This window comes from Diabrotica virgifera, chromosome 3, assembly GCF_917563875.1.
Source record: "Diabrotica virgifera virgifera chromosome 3, PGI_DIABVI_V3a".
Classification (NCBI taxonomy): domain Eukaryota; kingdom Metazoa; phylum Arthropoda; class Insecta; order Coleoptera; family Chrysomelidae; genus Diabrotica; species Diabrotica virgifera.
Genome location: NC_065445.1, coordinates 131,929,928 through 131,947,158, shown reverse-complemented (window position 1 = coordinate 131,947,158; position 17,231 = coordinate 131,929,928). Strand labels below are relative to the sequence as shown.

The 17,231-nt window shown below is 35.5% G+C and overlaps 1 protein-coding gene across 1 annotated transcript in view; it reads right to left on the bottom strand.

Moving 5' to 3' along the window:
- Nucleotides 1–17,231, bottom strand: part of LOC114341112 (glutamyl aminopeptidase) — a 256,934-nt gene that overhangs the window by 60,429 nt on the left and 179,274 nt on the right. The window contains exons 10-11 of the mRNA XM_050645538.1: nt 3,356–3,468; nt 2,976–3,185 (exon numbers count right to left, since the gene is read on the bottom strand). Coding sequence (XP_050501495.1) covers nt 2,976–3,185; nt 3,356–3,468 — 323 coding nt within the window. The remainder of the gene's footprint in view (nt 1–2,975; nt 3,186–3,355; nt 3,469–17,231) is intronic.

Genomic DNA, 17,231 nt, shown 5'->3' with positions numbered 1-17,231 from the left:
TCGGATTATCAGCTTTACAACTCTATTGTATTCCTTCAGATACAAGGTGGGTTCGTCGAAAACATCTTAAACTGCGAGTTTTAGGTTGCCTTTTGTTATTATATCATATTACTTATCCTCTCTGTATTTCAGTTGTCTAATGAGGTTCAAACTTGTAGTGAGCTCTCAAGAAATTGTGAACGGATCATAGTACTCCTAATCCCCTAACCGCTAAACGTATCTACGCCCAGCTCTCCAACCAAAAATTCGAGTAGTCGTTTGCATAATAGCAATGGGTACCTGTGTTTGTTTACTATAGACTAGACCCCTTTCGAACTGATCATTCTAATAACTCTTAAAAAACACATTCAGAGCAAGTATCCCATTTGTTACAATTTACCTTATCTTTAGACTTAGATTTAGATAGATTTTTTTTCGAACCCCCCTTAACGAGCTCCCCTGTATTAAGAGCCAATATGGCAGAGGTTTATTTACAAGATAGAAGGTTCTCCCCATGTGATAATCTGATGCGCTCGAGTAACAGCAAAAATCCCCGATTGGGCAGCTTGCTATTAATAAACTTTTTTTTGGTACGCGGGATCCAGGCCTAATAAGGCATTGTATTTGAAAAAAGAAAGTTGATATTGGCCAATCTTACATAAAAATACCAATCGACGAGTTGAGCCCCGATTTATTTATTTATTTATTTATTTATTTATTTATTTATTTATTTATTTATTTATTTATTTATTTATTTATTTATTTATTTATTTATTTATTTATTTATTTATTTGTTATGGCTTGCAAATTGTAGAAGCCTCGGAGGTGTTACCAGAGAAGGTTCTAATTGTTTTCAGTCTGGTAGGATGTAGAGTAACATTTTTTGATGTTGTTTTATATGGAATATTCCATATAAAAGCATTCTTTTCTATGGAATGGAAGCTTGGACACTGAAAAAGATCGATACAAGGAAAATAGAAGCATTCGAGATGTTTATGTACCGCAGGATACTGAGAATATCGTGGACAGAGAGAGTGACAAACATGGAAGTGTTGCGAAGGATGCAGAAAGAAAAAGAACTTGCGCTTACTATTAAAAAACGCAAACTGCAATACTTGGGACATATAATGAGGGGACAAAAGTACCAGCTACTACAATTAATTATTCAGGGAAAAATAATAGGTAAAAGATCCATTGGCAGAAGAAAACATTCATGGTTGAAGAATTTAAGAGATTGGTACAAGTGCAGCAGCTGCCAATTATTTAGATCTACGGTATCAAAAATACGCATAGCATTGATGATAGCCAAACTTCGGAACGAGAACGGCACCTGAAGAAGAAGAAGAAGAAGATTGAAAATTTAGTCTTTTGATAGCAGTTGTCGCTAGGGCATCCCTGCTATTTCGTTCGTTGCAATCCGTGACTGCACGCCGGGGTTTGTCCTGGTTGGGTCAGCGAGAGCAGCATATGTGCCTCCTGATGAGAGTCTAATAAGTTTCGAAACCGGTAGGGGTGCTTGCTGTACTATCTGATTGAACTAGAATAATGATGCGCTGTAGTTTCGTTGCAACAAAATTAAAAATGGTTATTCATTTTTGATTTACATGTTTACTCTGATTGGAGTACGAAGGGAACCATTCTCGTTGGAACTTTACCGCGCTGAGCAGATGAGACGTGAATTATAAATTGTAAAATTTCCTTATCTTTCTTAGTCTCAGCATCCGTTATGGCTTGCAAATTGTAGAAGCCTCGGAGGTGTTACCAGAGAAGGTTCTAATTGTTTTCAGTCTGGTAGGATGTAGAGTAACATTTTTTGATGTTGTTTTATGTGCTATTAGATTGAAAACTTAGTCTTTTGCTAGCAGTTGTTGCTAGGGCATCCCTGCCATTTCGTTCGTTTCAATCCGTGACTGCACGCCAGGGTATGTCTTGGTTGGGTCAGGGAGAGCAGCATATGTGCCTGCTGATGAGAGACTAATAAGTTTCGAAACCGGTAGTGGTGCTTGCTGCACTCCCTGATTGAACTAGAATAATGATGCGGCTGTAGTTTCGTGTTGCAACGAAATTAAAAATGGTTATTTAATTTTGATTTACATGTTTACTCTGATTGTCGTACGAAGGGAACCATTCTCGTTGAAACTTTACCGCGCTGAGCAAATGAGACTTGAATTATAAATTGTAAAATTCCCTTATTTTCCTTAGTCTCAGCATCCGTTATGGCTTTCAAAATGTAGAAGCCTCGGAGGTGTTTCCAGAGAAGGCTAAAATTGTTTTCAGTCTGGTAGGATGTAGAGTAACATTTGTTGATGTTGTTTTATCTGCTATTAGATAGAAAACTTAGTCTTTTGCTAGCAGTTGCCTCTAGGGCATCCCTGCCATTTGGTTCGTTGCAATGCGTGACTGCACGCCGGGGTTTGCCCTGGGTGGGTCAGTGAGAGCAGCATATGTGCCTCTTGATGAGAGACTAATAAGTTTCGAAACCGATAGGGGTGCTTGCTGCACTCGCTGATTGAACTAGAATAATGATGCGGCTGTAGTTTCGTGTTTCAACGAAACTGAAAATGGTTATTCATTTTTGATTTACATGTTTACTCTGATTGGAGTAAGAAGGGAACCATTCACGTTGGAACTTTACTGCGCTGAGCAGATCATACGTGAATTAGAAATTGTAAAATTCCCTCATCTTCCTTAGTCTCAGCATCCGTTATGGCTTGCAAATTATAGAACCCTCGGAGGTGTTACCAGATAAGGTTCCAATTGTTTTCAGTCTGGAAAGATGTAGGTAGAGTAACATTTTTTGATGTTGTTTTATGTGCTATTAGATTGAAAACTTAGTCATTTATTTGTTTGTTTATTTATTTATTAGTATTTTTCTATGTTATCTAGTCTTTGAACACGCTCCCATTTATTTTTTTTTATCGAATTTATTTCTCTTGGCTTTTCCACTTTTCATATAATTCAAATTCAAACAAAGCTCCTTTTTATAAAAATCTTACCCACAAAAGTTTCGATTCTTCAGTATATTTATGACAGAAGAGGTTTTCTTTAATATGATCGTATAATGGGAAGAAAAGTTCCCATCTTTCCTTGTGTCCTGTTCCGAACCGTTTCATCAGGTGTATGACTGTTTCACATTTGATTTTATTGAATCGGAATGAATAAAGGGCGTCCGAAATAACAGTGTCTGTGGTAGAATTGTCCATAAACTAAAATGAAGAAATATGTTAATTTAATTAATACAGTAGTCTAAAATTTTTACAAACAAAAATAGATAGAGACATAATCAGAAGACTTCGAACGTTTTAACTAGTAGTAATAGGTAGTAATGGTAATAAGTAATTCGATATTTTCCAGAAAAAGAGTTTTAATGCCTTACTTCAATGTTGCTGATGATTTTGTTCCATAGATTAGTTGACCATATAGTTTTATACATTTGGTTCCCCTCAGGATTAAAAATGATCCATTTCGCATCAGATTCCTCAAGTCTTACTGTAAATAAAAACATGTCATCGGCGGTAAAAAAACTTTAAAACCCTGGAAATTTGAAATTCAACACAGATTTTAATTAAAATTTTAATTTAAGCTCGGTTGACCCTCTTCTTCAATATCTACCATATGCCGAACCGGGCTTTTGCCCTGGGGGTGAAAACAACTCCATCTAGGGGATCAAAATTTTTTCATTTAAAACAACTATGGAAGTCGATAGTTTGACCAATTCTGGGTAAATTTTGTTCTATAAAATTTTTTGGAAAGTTGATACTTTCCAAGTTATTAGCAATTGAAACTATACATTTTTCCTGAAAAAACTCACGTTTTATAATGTCTATTAAGCTAGAAAGACCATTTCATAAGGGAGCCATGAGACACAACCCATATTTTTTTGCTATTTTATTGCTAATTTATTACGCAAATTAAAAATTTATTGCTTCATCCCCTTCAGAGAGACAGGTGGCCATTCCAGCTTAATATTAAGCTAGAAAGGCCAACATTCATATATCCGGAACGAAAGTAGATAGAGAGTTGCTTCCGGTGGCCTATTTTATTGCTAATTAATTGCTAATTTATTACGCAAAACAAAAATTTATTGCTTCATCCCCTTCAGAGGAACAGGTGGCCATTCCAGCTTAATATTAAGCTAGAAAGGCCAACATTCATATATCCGGAACGAAAGTAGATAGAGAGTTGCTTCCGGTGGCCTATTTTATTGCTAATTAATTGTTAATTGATTACGTAAAACAAAAATTTATTGCTTCATCCCCTTCAGAGAAACAGGTGGCCATTCCAGCTTAATATTAAGCTAGAAAGGCCAACATTCATATATCCGGAACGAAAGTAGATAGAGAGTTGCTTCCTGTGGGCTATTTTATTGCTAATTAATTGCTGAAAGATTGAGTTTACAAGAATTTACAAACTCACCCCCTTCAACCCCTACCGATATCATCATTCCCCGGAATCCACAAAAAGTGAAAATAACCAGTTTAAAGAGCTAAAACCAAGTACGTATTTTTTGCTTATTCATTGCTACAGGTCTAAGCCAAAAATGAATGTTTTGCTTCCTCCCCTAACGAGCCACAATGGCTACTGCGGTTTAATACTTAAGGCTACAATAAACAACACTCCTATTTCAGGAACGAAAACAGATAGAGGGTCGTTTCCAGGGGCATATTTTATTGCTAATTAATTTCTGAAAGATATGGTATACAACAATTTGCACACACACCCCCTCCAACCCCCACCGTTGTTGTCATTCCCCGGATTTCACAGAAAGTCAAAATTACTAGTTTAAAAACCTATGACCAAGTGGGCATTTTTTTCCTAAGCAACTGCTGTAGGTCTACACCAAAAACGATTTTATTGCTTTATCCCCTAACGAGAAACAATGGCTACTGCGGTTGAATACTTAAGCTACAACACTCAATTCTCCTATTTCAGTAACGAAAGTAGATAGAGGGTCGCTTCCAGCGGCATATTTTATTGCTAATTAATTTCTGAAAGATATGGTATACAACAATTTAAAAACTCACCCCTTCCAACCCCCAACGTTATCATCATTCCCCGGATTTCACAGAAAGTCAAAATTACTAGTTTAAAAACCTATGACCAAGTGGGCATTTTTTTCCTAAGCAACTGCTGCAGATCTACGCCAAAAACAATTGTATTGCTTCATCCCCTAACGAGCAACAATGGCTACTGCGGTTGAATACTTAAACTACAACACTCAATTCTCCTGTTTCAGTAACGAAAGCAGATAGAGCGTCGCTTCCGGCGGCTTATTTTATTGCTAATTAATTGCTTATTTATTACGCAAATTACAAATTTATAGCTTCAACCCCTTCAGAGAAACTAGCTCAGGAAGGTGGCTATTCTAGCTTAATATTAAGCTAGAAGAGCCAACATTCATATTTCTGGAACAAAAGTAGATAGAGGGTAGCTTCCGGCGGCATATTTTATTGCTAATTAATAGCTGAAAGATTGGGTATACAAGAATTTACAAACTCACCCCCTTCAACCCCTACCGTTATCATCATTCCTCGGAATCCACAAAAAGTGAAAATAACCAGTTTAAAGGCCTAAAACCAAGTGGGTATTTTTTGCTTATTAATTGTTACAGGTCTACGCGAAAAAGGAATTGTTTGCTTCATCCCCGTAACGACCAACAATGGCTACTGCGGTTTAATACTTATGCTACAATACCCAACACTAATATTTCAGGAACGAAAGTAGATAAAGAGTCGCTTGCGGCGCTATATTTTATTGCCAATTAATTACTGAAAGGTGGGGTATAGAAGCATTCACAGACACTCCCTCTCCAACCCCTAATGTTATTTTCATCCCCTTAATTTCACAAAATATGAAAATACCCAGTTTAGAGGTTTAAATCAAGTGTGCATTTTTTTTCTAATTAATTGCTGCAGGTCTACGCCAAAAATGAATTTTTTGCTTCATCCTCTTACGAGCAAGAATGGCTACTGCAGTTTTATAATAAACCCACAGTACCCAACACTCATATTTCATTTATAATTTTCTTAAATGCTCATTAAGAATATCTGTACAGTTCAATATTGATTTGTAGAGTTTTTTATACTTTAGAGTCCATGTTAAATTGTCGATATCCATTATCACATATCTGTAGCACGTGACCCAATGCTCAGATTTTGTATATCGTTTTTTAATAACTAAATGGTAATATTGGCAGATTCTCTAAAATCTGTACATTTAAAATAAAGTATGCAACGTCCTTAAAAAACGAATATACTAAGAGAGTTGGCCATAATTTTTGCATTTATGCGTGCTAATAATAAGCTGCGAAAGAATTTAAGCATAGGTACCAAAAAATTAAAGCAAGTTTTGTTTATTTAATTTTAATTTATTTTATCTTTAATGTACATTAATAATCTGAGCGTTATTTTTTTTGTTTCTTTAACAAAAAATGATTTTTCTAGTAAATCATCGAAGCCCATCCAAGATGTGTTTCCTCTTCGATAGGTATAGGTTATATAGTGACCACCTCGATTTTCATTAAAATCAGACAAACTGGTTCCTCCTACACCAGTGTATCCGATAGCACCCATTAACACTACCTGATGATCGTCGTAGTGGGGTATGTTTAAATTTTTATGGAGTGTCTTTAATGGTATGGTTTTAATTTCTTCATGTTCATTATAGACTTGAAAAACCACAACATCCCCTGCAATGATTAAAAATTAATTAACTTTTGTTTTTTATAAAATACCTGTAGAGAATTTGTAATGAAATTCAGTACAAAAAAAGACAAAAAGGGTGGTCATTAGCAAGCACCTAAACAGAAGTGTGAAGGTCAATGTCGACAAAACATTGACCTTCACACTTTGACAAAACAAAGATCTGGAAGAAGTGAGGAGTAACAAGAATAACGTACCTTGAAAGCAACCTTGATGAAAGTTTGTACCACTCACTGGAAGTAAGAACACATCTGGAAAAGGAACGTACAGTGTTTTACAAAATGCAAAAAGTTTTATGCAACCTCCAGCTGGATATCTCATTGAGAACTAGAATACATAAGTGCTATGTTTTCTACATCTTCCTCTATGAGGTTGAAGCCTGAGCAATGACAGAAGTAACACAAAAAAAATCCAAGCATTCGAACTGTGGTGCTACCGTAAAATGCCCAGAATGTCCTACATGAGCCATACGACAAATGCGGAAGTCTTTCGGAGGGTGAACAAGGAAACAGAGCTTATGCTTATAATAAAAAAACGGAAAATACAATTTCTTTTTATCGTAAGAAATCAAAAGTATGAACTGTTCCAACTTAACGAAAATAATCAATAACAAAAGCGGACCAGGAAGAAGACGCAAATCTTGGCTTAAAAACCTACGACAATGGACGAATATGACCTCCACAGAACTATTCAGGATGGCTGCAAATAAGATTAAATGGGAAAATGTAATGGTCAACGTCCTTAAGGATAAGGCACCGTAAGGAGAAGATAAAATATATGAGTAATTCCACATAAATTCTCTATATTTCTGTCACAGATTGTGTGCATTTTTTTAAATTCAGGGACATGCTTCTGAAACCACTCTTTGTTCGTTCTTTAGGACCTGAAAGTCAAGCTGTTTTGGGAATTGAAATCGAAACTTATGTCATATGTCCGAATTATCTTTCTTATCGTTGTTTGCATTCATTAAATGCTATTTTGTTAATGTTTGGTACAATATATCAACACTGTCGATGTAAACTTGCACGTTAAAGAAGATGGCCTTAACAGAATTTGTCTAAAGTCCAAAGTAACGTTCCCATTACCTATTTTTGAAAAAGAGACAAGTGTATTTTAGCATGTTTTTAAAGCGAAGGAACATTCCCACTAGCTATATTTTTGAACAAGCGTATTTTAGAAATTTTTGCGTTTTTCTGTAGGTACTCCGACTATAATTTCAACACAAAAAAAAGATACAAGAAACATTTCTATATGGCATAAACAGAATTTGCCTAAAACCGTAAGGAACTATCCTACAAGCTATTTTTTAATGAGAGAATAGCATGTTTTTTTTCATTTTTATGCATTTATTTGTAATCTGGCCATAATTACAACGATAAAAAAGTAACAGGTCGGTAACATTTTCGATGTAAAATTTTACACTGAAAAACGTGATACTAACAGAATTTAGCTAAAGCCTGAAGGAACTTTCCTATAACCAATTTTGGAAGGATAGATTAGAGACAAGTGTAGTTTAGCATCATTTTTCATTTTTATGTATTTATTTGCACTCTGTCCATAATATCAACCCTAAAAAAAGTATCAGGTAACATTTTGGATTTAATATTGCAGGATAAAGAAGATGACACTAATAGAATAATTAATACAATGCTCGTAGGAACATTCATATAAGCTATTTTTAAAGTAGATGTTAGTGGATTTTTTCTATAATCCATCTTCATGTGCCGTTCTCGTGATGAATTGATTAAAAATAATACTTTTATACTTAAAAGTAATTTAAGAGAATACCCTTACTGTTCTTAATATTGTATTCAGATAAAAATCTCAAACTAAATCACCACCAAAATGGCGCATCAAAACGGATTCTAGAAAAAGTAATTAAGCTTAAAAAACATCTTAAAATCCACTAATCTCTCCTTCCAAAATTGGTTATAGGAAAGTCCCTTCAGGCTTTAGCTAAATTCTGTTAGTATCATGTTTTTCAGTGTAAAATTTTACATCGAAAATATTACCTACCTGTTACTTTTTATAGTTGTAATTATGGCCAGAGTACCTACAAATAAATGCATAAAAATGAAAAAAAATATATATATAATCTTTAGACCTTCTACCCTCTCGGGTGTAGGTATTAACGTGTGCTCTGTTAACAGTGCACAAATCTCTTCCATTGTTTCCTGTCCTGTGCCATCGCCTTTGCTTCGTTCCATGCTATTCCTTTTTTGTCCAGAATCCTTGCCATCACTTCGTTCCATGTCTCTCTCGGTCTTCCTCTACTTCTTTTTCCCTGCACCTTCGTTTCCCATATCTTTTTAACTGGTACTTCTTTCTGTAGTCGTTGTAGATGCCCCCACCAACTTAATTGTCTTTTTTCAACATACTCCATCATTATCTCGATTTTCAGTTCTTCTCTTATGTAGTTATTTCTTACCCTATCCCTTCTAGTGACTCCTTGAACTCTGCGTAGATACCTCATTTCTGCTGCCTGTATCTTACTTTTCTGTTGTCTATTTAGTACCCAGGGTTCACATCCGTATGTAAGTACTGGTCTGTATATAGCCTTAAATACCTTGATTTTCGTATGTTTCGATACTTCTTTCTTGTTAATAATTGTTTTTCCTATTGCGTGGTACAGTCTATTCACTTTATCAATTCTTTTGTTGATCTCAGCTCCCTGTCTACCTGTTTCTTCAATGGTTACTCCCAAGTACTCGAATGATTGTACCTGTCTAATCTCTGTATCATCTACCTGGACATGCACATCCTCTCTTTCTTTAGCTATTACCATTACCTTCGATTTCTCTTTGTTCATAGTCATACCATACTTTTTTAAAACTGTGTTCCATGTTTTTAGGCTTCTTTGTAGCTCGTCTTCAGTCGCTGCTAAAATTACTACATCGTCGGCAAATGGACAATCTGCTATCTCCGTGCTTTTCAGATTTCTATACCCCATGTGTAATGGTCTGACTTTTGTTTTTGTTTCTTTTATTATTTCGTCCATAAAAGTAATAAATAGTAACGGGCTCAAGCTTCCCCCTTGTCTTACACCTTCAGTTGTTCTGAACTGGTCAGATATCATATTTTTACTTATCACACGGTTTCTAGTGTCTCTGTATATTGATTTAGTTACTTGTATAAGCTTCTCTGGTATGTTTCTGTTCTTCAGGCTTTTCCATACTTTTGATCTAGGTACTTTGTCGAATGCTTTTTCCATATCAAGGAAACTGAGGTACGTTTTTTTCTTCCTAGATAATCTTTTATTTATTATATCGTTTAACGTAAAAATGTGATCTTGTGTACATCTACCGGGTCTAAAACCACTTTGCGATTCTTCTAAAGTTGGTTCTATTATTTTTCTCAGTCTACTCTCTACTATTAGCTCATAAACTTTCATCACTGTACTTAACAGAGTTATTCCTCTATAGTTATTGCAATTCTTGTTGTCACCCTTTTTATGTATAGGTACAATCAGACCAATCTCCCAGTCTGTAGGTATTTGTTCGTCTCTCCAAATCATTTGAAATAGTTCTAATAACTTTTGTAGTCCCATATCACCCATGTTTTTGATTATTTCCGCCGTAATTTGATCATGACCTGGTGCCTTTCCATTTTTTAGCTTCCTAATCGCGTCAGTTAGCTCATCCATTGTAATGTTTGGTATGAATTCAACTTCTTGTTCGCCAGTTCTTTCTTCATCTTCTTCACTTGTGCTGTGTGGTTCGTGTTGTAGTAGTTTCTGGAAATATTATTTCCATCTTTCCATAATGCTCACTTCATCAGTCAGTAGATCTCCGTTCTGATCTTTTAGTGATGTTACTTCTCTATGTTTATTACCTCTTATTCCTTTTATGACCTTATAAAATAATTTCTGATTGCTTCTGCTATCGTGTTCTAATTTGTCTCCAAAATCTTTCCAGGACTTTTGTTTTGCTGCTACTACTATATTTTTAACTCTTTTCCACTGCTCTCTATATTGTTTATAATTTTCTTCCGTTCCGTTACCTAGATATTTTCTCCACATCTCCTTTTTCTTGCGCGTGTGTCTTCTGATTTCCTCTGTCCACCATGCTGTTAGTTTCTGTTTACTGTTGCTTTTGTGTATTCCACAAACTCTCTCTGCTGTTTTTATAATTGTGTCTTTGAATGTTTGCCACATTTGTTCCACTTATAGGTTTTCCCAATTTTTCCCTCCTAATTCTTCGTTTAAAACATTTACATATTTGTTCGCTAAAGTTTTGTATCTTAATCTGTATGATTTGATTGTTCTAAATTCTTTTGTTATTGCTCTTTCGTTGTGATCCTCTGTTACTTCGTCTTTTATTGTTGCCACGAGTAAATAATGATCACTACCTATCTCTGGACCGCGTCTTACTCTTACATCAGTGATTTTCCTTCTATTTTCTTTTTCTATCAACACATAGTCTATTATGGATTTTTCACCTCTGCTAGGTTCTTCCCTTGTATACTTATGAATATCTTTGTGTTCATAGAAGGTATTTGTGACGATTAAATTGTGTATTTGACAGTAGTCGAGTAGTCTCTTGCCATTATTATTTCTCTTTTTTTCCCCATGTATTCCAATTACTGTCTTGTACTCATGATCTCTCTGCCGTACTCTCCCATTAAGGTCTCCCGCTACTAATATGGATCCTTTACTTCCTTCGGTCGCTATTGACAGTTCTTCCCAGAAAACATCTTTTCGTTCTGCTCTTTCGTCTTCGTTCGGCCCATACGCCACTATTATACTTTTGTTTTGTTCATTGCATTTAAATTCAATTATCATTATTCTGTCGGATATGGCCTCCCACTTTTTTACAAACTTTCTGTTTCTGGAGTGGATGATGCATCCTACTCCTGATGCAGCTCTTTCGATTGTGTCGACCCCACTGTATAATAGCAAATGTCCATTTTCTAGCTCTATTTCTCCTTTGCCTTTCTTTTTAGTTTCTGTCAATGCAAGAAAATCTAAATTTGCCTTTTCAAATTCCATTTCTAGTTCCTTCTCTTTGTTATACAAAGTTTTGATGTTCCAGGTTCCTAGTCTCTCTTAGACCTAGTCTTCCTAGACCTAGTCCAGGTCACTCTTGTTTTGTTCTTCTCTCTATTATTTTCCTTGTTATTAGTTGTCCTCTTTATTTGCTCCTTCGTAGTACTGGATGTTCCATGTCCTTGCCTGGTCGTCATCAACGTCTCTCCGTCCGATTCGCTAATTAGTTTTTTGAATGGATTGTTCTTGGGTATTTGTTGCGTATCTCAGGAGACCTTTCCGTTTTTCCCATCTCAGGTGACCTTTCGCTGTATGTTCTTCCTGATTTTGATCTTGCATTATATTCCTTATCGCTATCTGTTACGACTTGTTGCTCCTCTTGTTCATAACCTAAGCTCTCTGCTGTATAAAATTCATCATTTATGTACAATTTGTTGTATACTATATTTGCCTTATATCCTTTTTCTCTAGCTTCTTTCATCTGTTTTCGTAACATTCCTCTCTGAATCTGAATTTCTTTGGGGTAGTCTTCATCTATGAATATGTTAGTTCCCTTTAATTTATGAGTTGCCTTGATTATTTCCCTTTTTTTATTCCAATCTGTTAGCTCTATTAGCATCGGTCGTGTTTTATTTGCCGTTTTCTTTCCAATTCTTCTAATTTCACTTATATCCTTTTTTTCATCAAGTTCGATATCCAGTTTTTCTATAACTTTTTGGCTTTCCTTTTTCATAATGGATGTATCCTCATTTTCTGTTTCCCCAATCCCGAAGATTATTATTTTCTTTTTTCTTATTTCTCTTTCTAGGTCATTTATCCTGCTTTCTTGCATTTTCAGTTCTTTCTTTAGTTCTCTATTTTCTTCTTTGATTACCCGGTATTCTTTCTTAATATTTTCTACTTCCGACTGTAGGCTATCTATTTTCTTTTCCATCCTGATGCCTCTGTCTTCCATGCTTTCCAATTTTTTCATTATTTCCTCTATCATTTTCTCCATTTTCCTTGTTATTTCACGAACTTATTTTAAACCAGCGAATAGAGTGTTTATCCGAATTCGCGTACCGCGATAAGAACTTTCACCCAGTTCAACCCTGCAGAGGCTCAGTTCTTCTCAGTACCATTTATTAGCTACGTGATTTGAGGTCGACTAAAGTTAAATACAATGTAACACCGAAAGTTATTTTGGAACGCTTCGAGGATAGGTTTGTCCACCTCTATATTGTCTATTAAATTTAAATAATATAATGTTACACCGAAAGTTATTTTGAAATGAAAAAAAAACATGTTAAAATACTCTAATCTCTCATTAAAAAAATAGCTTATAGGACAGTTCCTTACGGTTTTAGGTAAATTCTGTTTATGCCATATTATGGAAATGTTTCTTGTATCTTTTTTTGTGTTGAAATTATAGTCGGGGTACAGATAAACGCAAAAAATTCTAAAATACACTTGTTCAAAAATAGCTAGTAGCAACAATTTACAAAATAGCATTTAATGAATGCAAACAAGGATAGGAAAGATAATTCGGACAGATTGCGACATAAGTTTCAATTTCAATTCCCAAAAAAGCTTGACTTTCAGGTCCTAGAGAACGAACAAAAAGTGGTTTCAGAAGCTTGCCCCTAAATTTCAAAAAATCCACAATCTGTGACAGAAATCTAGAGAATTTATGTGGAATTACTCATATATTTTATCTTCTTCTTACGGTGCCTTATCCTTAAGGACGTTGACCATTACATTTTCCCATTTTATCTTATTTGCAGCCATCCTGTTCATATTCGTCCATTGTCGTAGGTTTTTAAGCCAAGAGTTGCGTCTTCTTCCTGGTCCCTTTTGCTATTAATTTTGCTTTCGATTATGTTCGTTAAGTTGGAGCAGTTCATACTTTTGATTTCTTACGATGAAAAAAAATTGTATTTTCCGTTTTTTTATTATAATCATAAGCTCTGTTTCCTTGTTCATCCTCCGAAAGACTTCCGCGTTTGTCGTATGGCTCATGTAGGATATTCTGAGCATTTTACGGTAGCACCAGAGTTCGAATGATTGGATTTATTTTTTACTTCTGTCATTGTCCAGGCTTCAACCCCATAGAGGAAGATGGAGAAAACATACCACTTATGTATTCTAGTTCTCAATGAGATATCCAGCTGGAGGTTGCATAGAAGTTTTGCATTTTGTAAAACACTGTACGTTCCTTTTCCAGATGTGTTCTTACTTCCAGTGAGTGGTACAAAGTTTCATCAAAGTTGCTTCCAAGGTACGTTATTCTTGTTACTCCTTCACTCCTTCCAGATGTGTTTCGTCGACATTGACCTTCACACTTCTGTTTTAGGTGCTTGCTAATGACCACCCTTTTTGTCTTTTTTGTACTCAATTTAATTCCAAATTCTCTACAGGTATTTTATAAAAAACAAAAGTTAATTAATTTACATTCATTGCAGGGGATGTTGTGGTTTTTCAAGTCTATAATGAACCTGAAGAAATTAAAACCATACCATTAAAGACACTCCATAAAAATTTAAACATACCTCACGACGACGATCATCAGCTAGTATTAATGGGTGATATCGGATACACTGGTGTAGGAGGAACCAGTTTGTCTGATTTTAATGAAAATCGAGGTGGTCACTACATAACCTATACCTATCGAAGAGGAAACACATCTTGGATGGGCTTCGATAATTTACTAGAAAAATAATTTTTCGTTAAAGAAACAAAAAAATAGCGCCCAGATTACTAATGTACATTAAAGATAAAATAAATTAAAATTAAATAAACAGCACTTGCTTTAATTTTTTGAAACCTATGCTTAAATAATTCTTTCTCAGCTTATTATTAGCACGCATAAGTACAAAAATTATGGTCAACTCTCTTAGTAAATTCGTTTTTTTAAGGACGTTGCATACTTACCCTCTATCTACTTTTGTTCCGGAAATCTGAATGTTGGCTATTCTAGTTTAATATTAAGCTGGAATAGCCACCTGTTTCTCTGAAGGGGTTGAAGCAATACATTTTTATTTTTCGTAATAAATTAGCAATTAATTAGCAACAAAAAAGGCCACCGGAAGCAACTCTCTATCTACTTTCGTTCCGGATATATGCATGTTGGCTATTCTAGCTTAATGTTAAGCTGAAATAGTCACCTGTTTCTCTGAAGGGGTTGAAGCAATAAATTTTTATTTTGCATAATATAGCAATAAAATAGGCCGCCAGAAGCGACCAGCTATCTGCATTCGCCCCTGAAATACTAGGGTTGAGTGTTGTCACTTAAGTATTCAACCGCAGTAGCCATTGTTGCCCTTCAGCGATGGCCTTCAGGGATGAAGCAAAAAAATCGTTTTTGGGGTAGACCTGCAGCAGTTACTTAGGAAAAAAAAATACCAACTTGGTCTTAGGTTTTTAACTGGTAATTTGCACTTTCTGTGAAATCCGCGGAATGCTAACGATTTTGGTTGGGGGGTGAGTTTGTCAATTGTTATATACAACAAATTTCAGCAATTAACTAGCAATAAAATATGCCGCTGGGAGCGACCCTCTATCTGCTTTCGTTTCTGAAATAGGAGTGTTGGGTATTGTAGCTTAAGTATTAAACCGCAGTAGCCATTGTTGCTCGTTAGGGGATGAAGCAAAAACTTCGTTTTTGGCGTAGACCTGCGTAGAAGTTAATTAATTAGAAAAAATACCCACTTGGTTTTAAGTCTTTAAACTGGTTATTTTCACTCTTTGTGAAATCCGGGAAACGATGACAATGGTAGGGGTTGGAGGGGGTGAGTTTACAAATTCTGGTATACTCCTCCTGTCAGCAGTTAATTAAAAATAAAATATGCCGCCAGAAGCGACCCTCTATCTGCTTTCTTTCATGAAATAAGACTGTTGGGTATTGTAACGTCAAGTATTAAACCGTAGTAGCCATTGTGGCTTGTTAGGGGATGAAGAAAAACATTCATTTTTGGCTTAAAACTGTAGCAATTAATAAGCAAAAAATACCCGCTTCCCTCTATCTACTTTTGTTCCGGAAATGTGAATGTTGGCTATTCTAGCTTAATATTAAGCTGGAATAGCCACCTGTTTCTCTGAAGGGGTTGAAGCTATACATTTGTAATTTGCGTAATAAATAAGCAATTAGTTAGCAATAAAATAGGCCGCCGGAAGCGAGGCTCTATCTGCTTTCGTTACTGAAACAGGAGAATTGAGTGTTGTAGTTTAAGTATTCAACCGCAGTAGCCATTGTTGCTCGTTAGGGGATAAAGCAATACAATCGTTTTTGGCGTAGACCTGCAGCAGTTGCTTAGGAAAAAAATACCCACTGGGTCATAGGTTTTTAAACTAGTAATTTTGACTTTCTGTGAAATCCGGGGAATGATGACAACGGTGGGTACCTTATCTTTCAGAAATTAATTAGCAATAAAATATGCCGCTGGAAACGACCCTCTATCTGTTTTCGTTCCTGAAATAGGAGTGTTGTTTATTGTAGCATAAGGATTAAACCGCAGTAGCCATTGTTTCTCGTTAGGGGATGAAGCAAAAAATTGGTTTTTGGCGTAGACCTGCAGCCGTTAATTAGAAAAAAAATACCCACTTGGTTTTAAGTTTTTAAACTGATTATTTTCACGCTTTGTGAAATCCGTGGAACGATGATAACGGTAGGGGTTGGAGGGGGTGAGTTTGTAAATACTGGTATAACCCATCTTTCAGCAATTAATTAAAAACTAAATATTCCGCCAGATGCGACCCTCTATCTGCTTTCTTTCCTGAAATAGGAGTGTTGAGTATTGCAGCCTTAAGTATTAAACCGCTGTAGCCATTGTGGCTCGTTAAGGGAGGAAGCAAAACATTCATTTTTGGCTTAGACATGTAGTAATTAATGAGCAAAAAATACGTACTTGGTTTTAGCTCTTTAAACTGGTTATTTTCACTTTTTGTGGATTCCAGGGGATGATGATAACGGTAGGGGTTGAAGGGGGTGAGTTTGTAAATTTTTGTAAACTCAATCTTTCAGAAATTAATTGGCAATAAAATATGCCGCCGGAAGCTACCCTATATCTACTTTCGTTCCGGAAATATGAATGTTGGCTATTCTAGCTTAATATTAAGCTGAAATGGCCACCTGTTTCTCTGAAGGGGTTGAAACAATAAATTTTTGTTTTAGGTAATAAATTAGTAATTAATTAGTAATAAAATAGGCCACCGGAAGAAACTCTCTATCTACTTTCGTTCCGGATATATGAATGTTGGCCTTTCTAGCTTAATATTAAGCTGGAATGGCCACCTGTTTCTCTGAAGGTGATGAAGCAATAAATATTTTTTTTTCAATAAATTTTTGTTTTGCGTAATAAATTAGCAATTAATTAGCAATAAAATAGGCCGCCGGAAGCAACTCTCTATCTACTTTCGTTCCGGATATATGAATGTTGGCCTTTCTAGCTTAATATTAAGCTGGAATGGCCACCTGTTTCTCTGGAGGGGATGAAGCAATAAATTTTTGTTTTGCGTAATAAATTAGCAATTAATTAGCAATAAAATAGACCACCGGAAGCAACTCTCTATCTACTTTCGTTCCGGATATA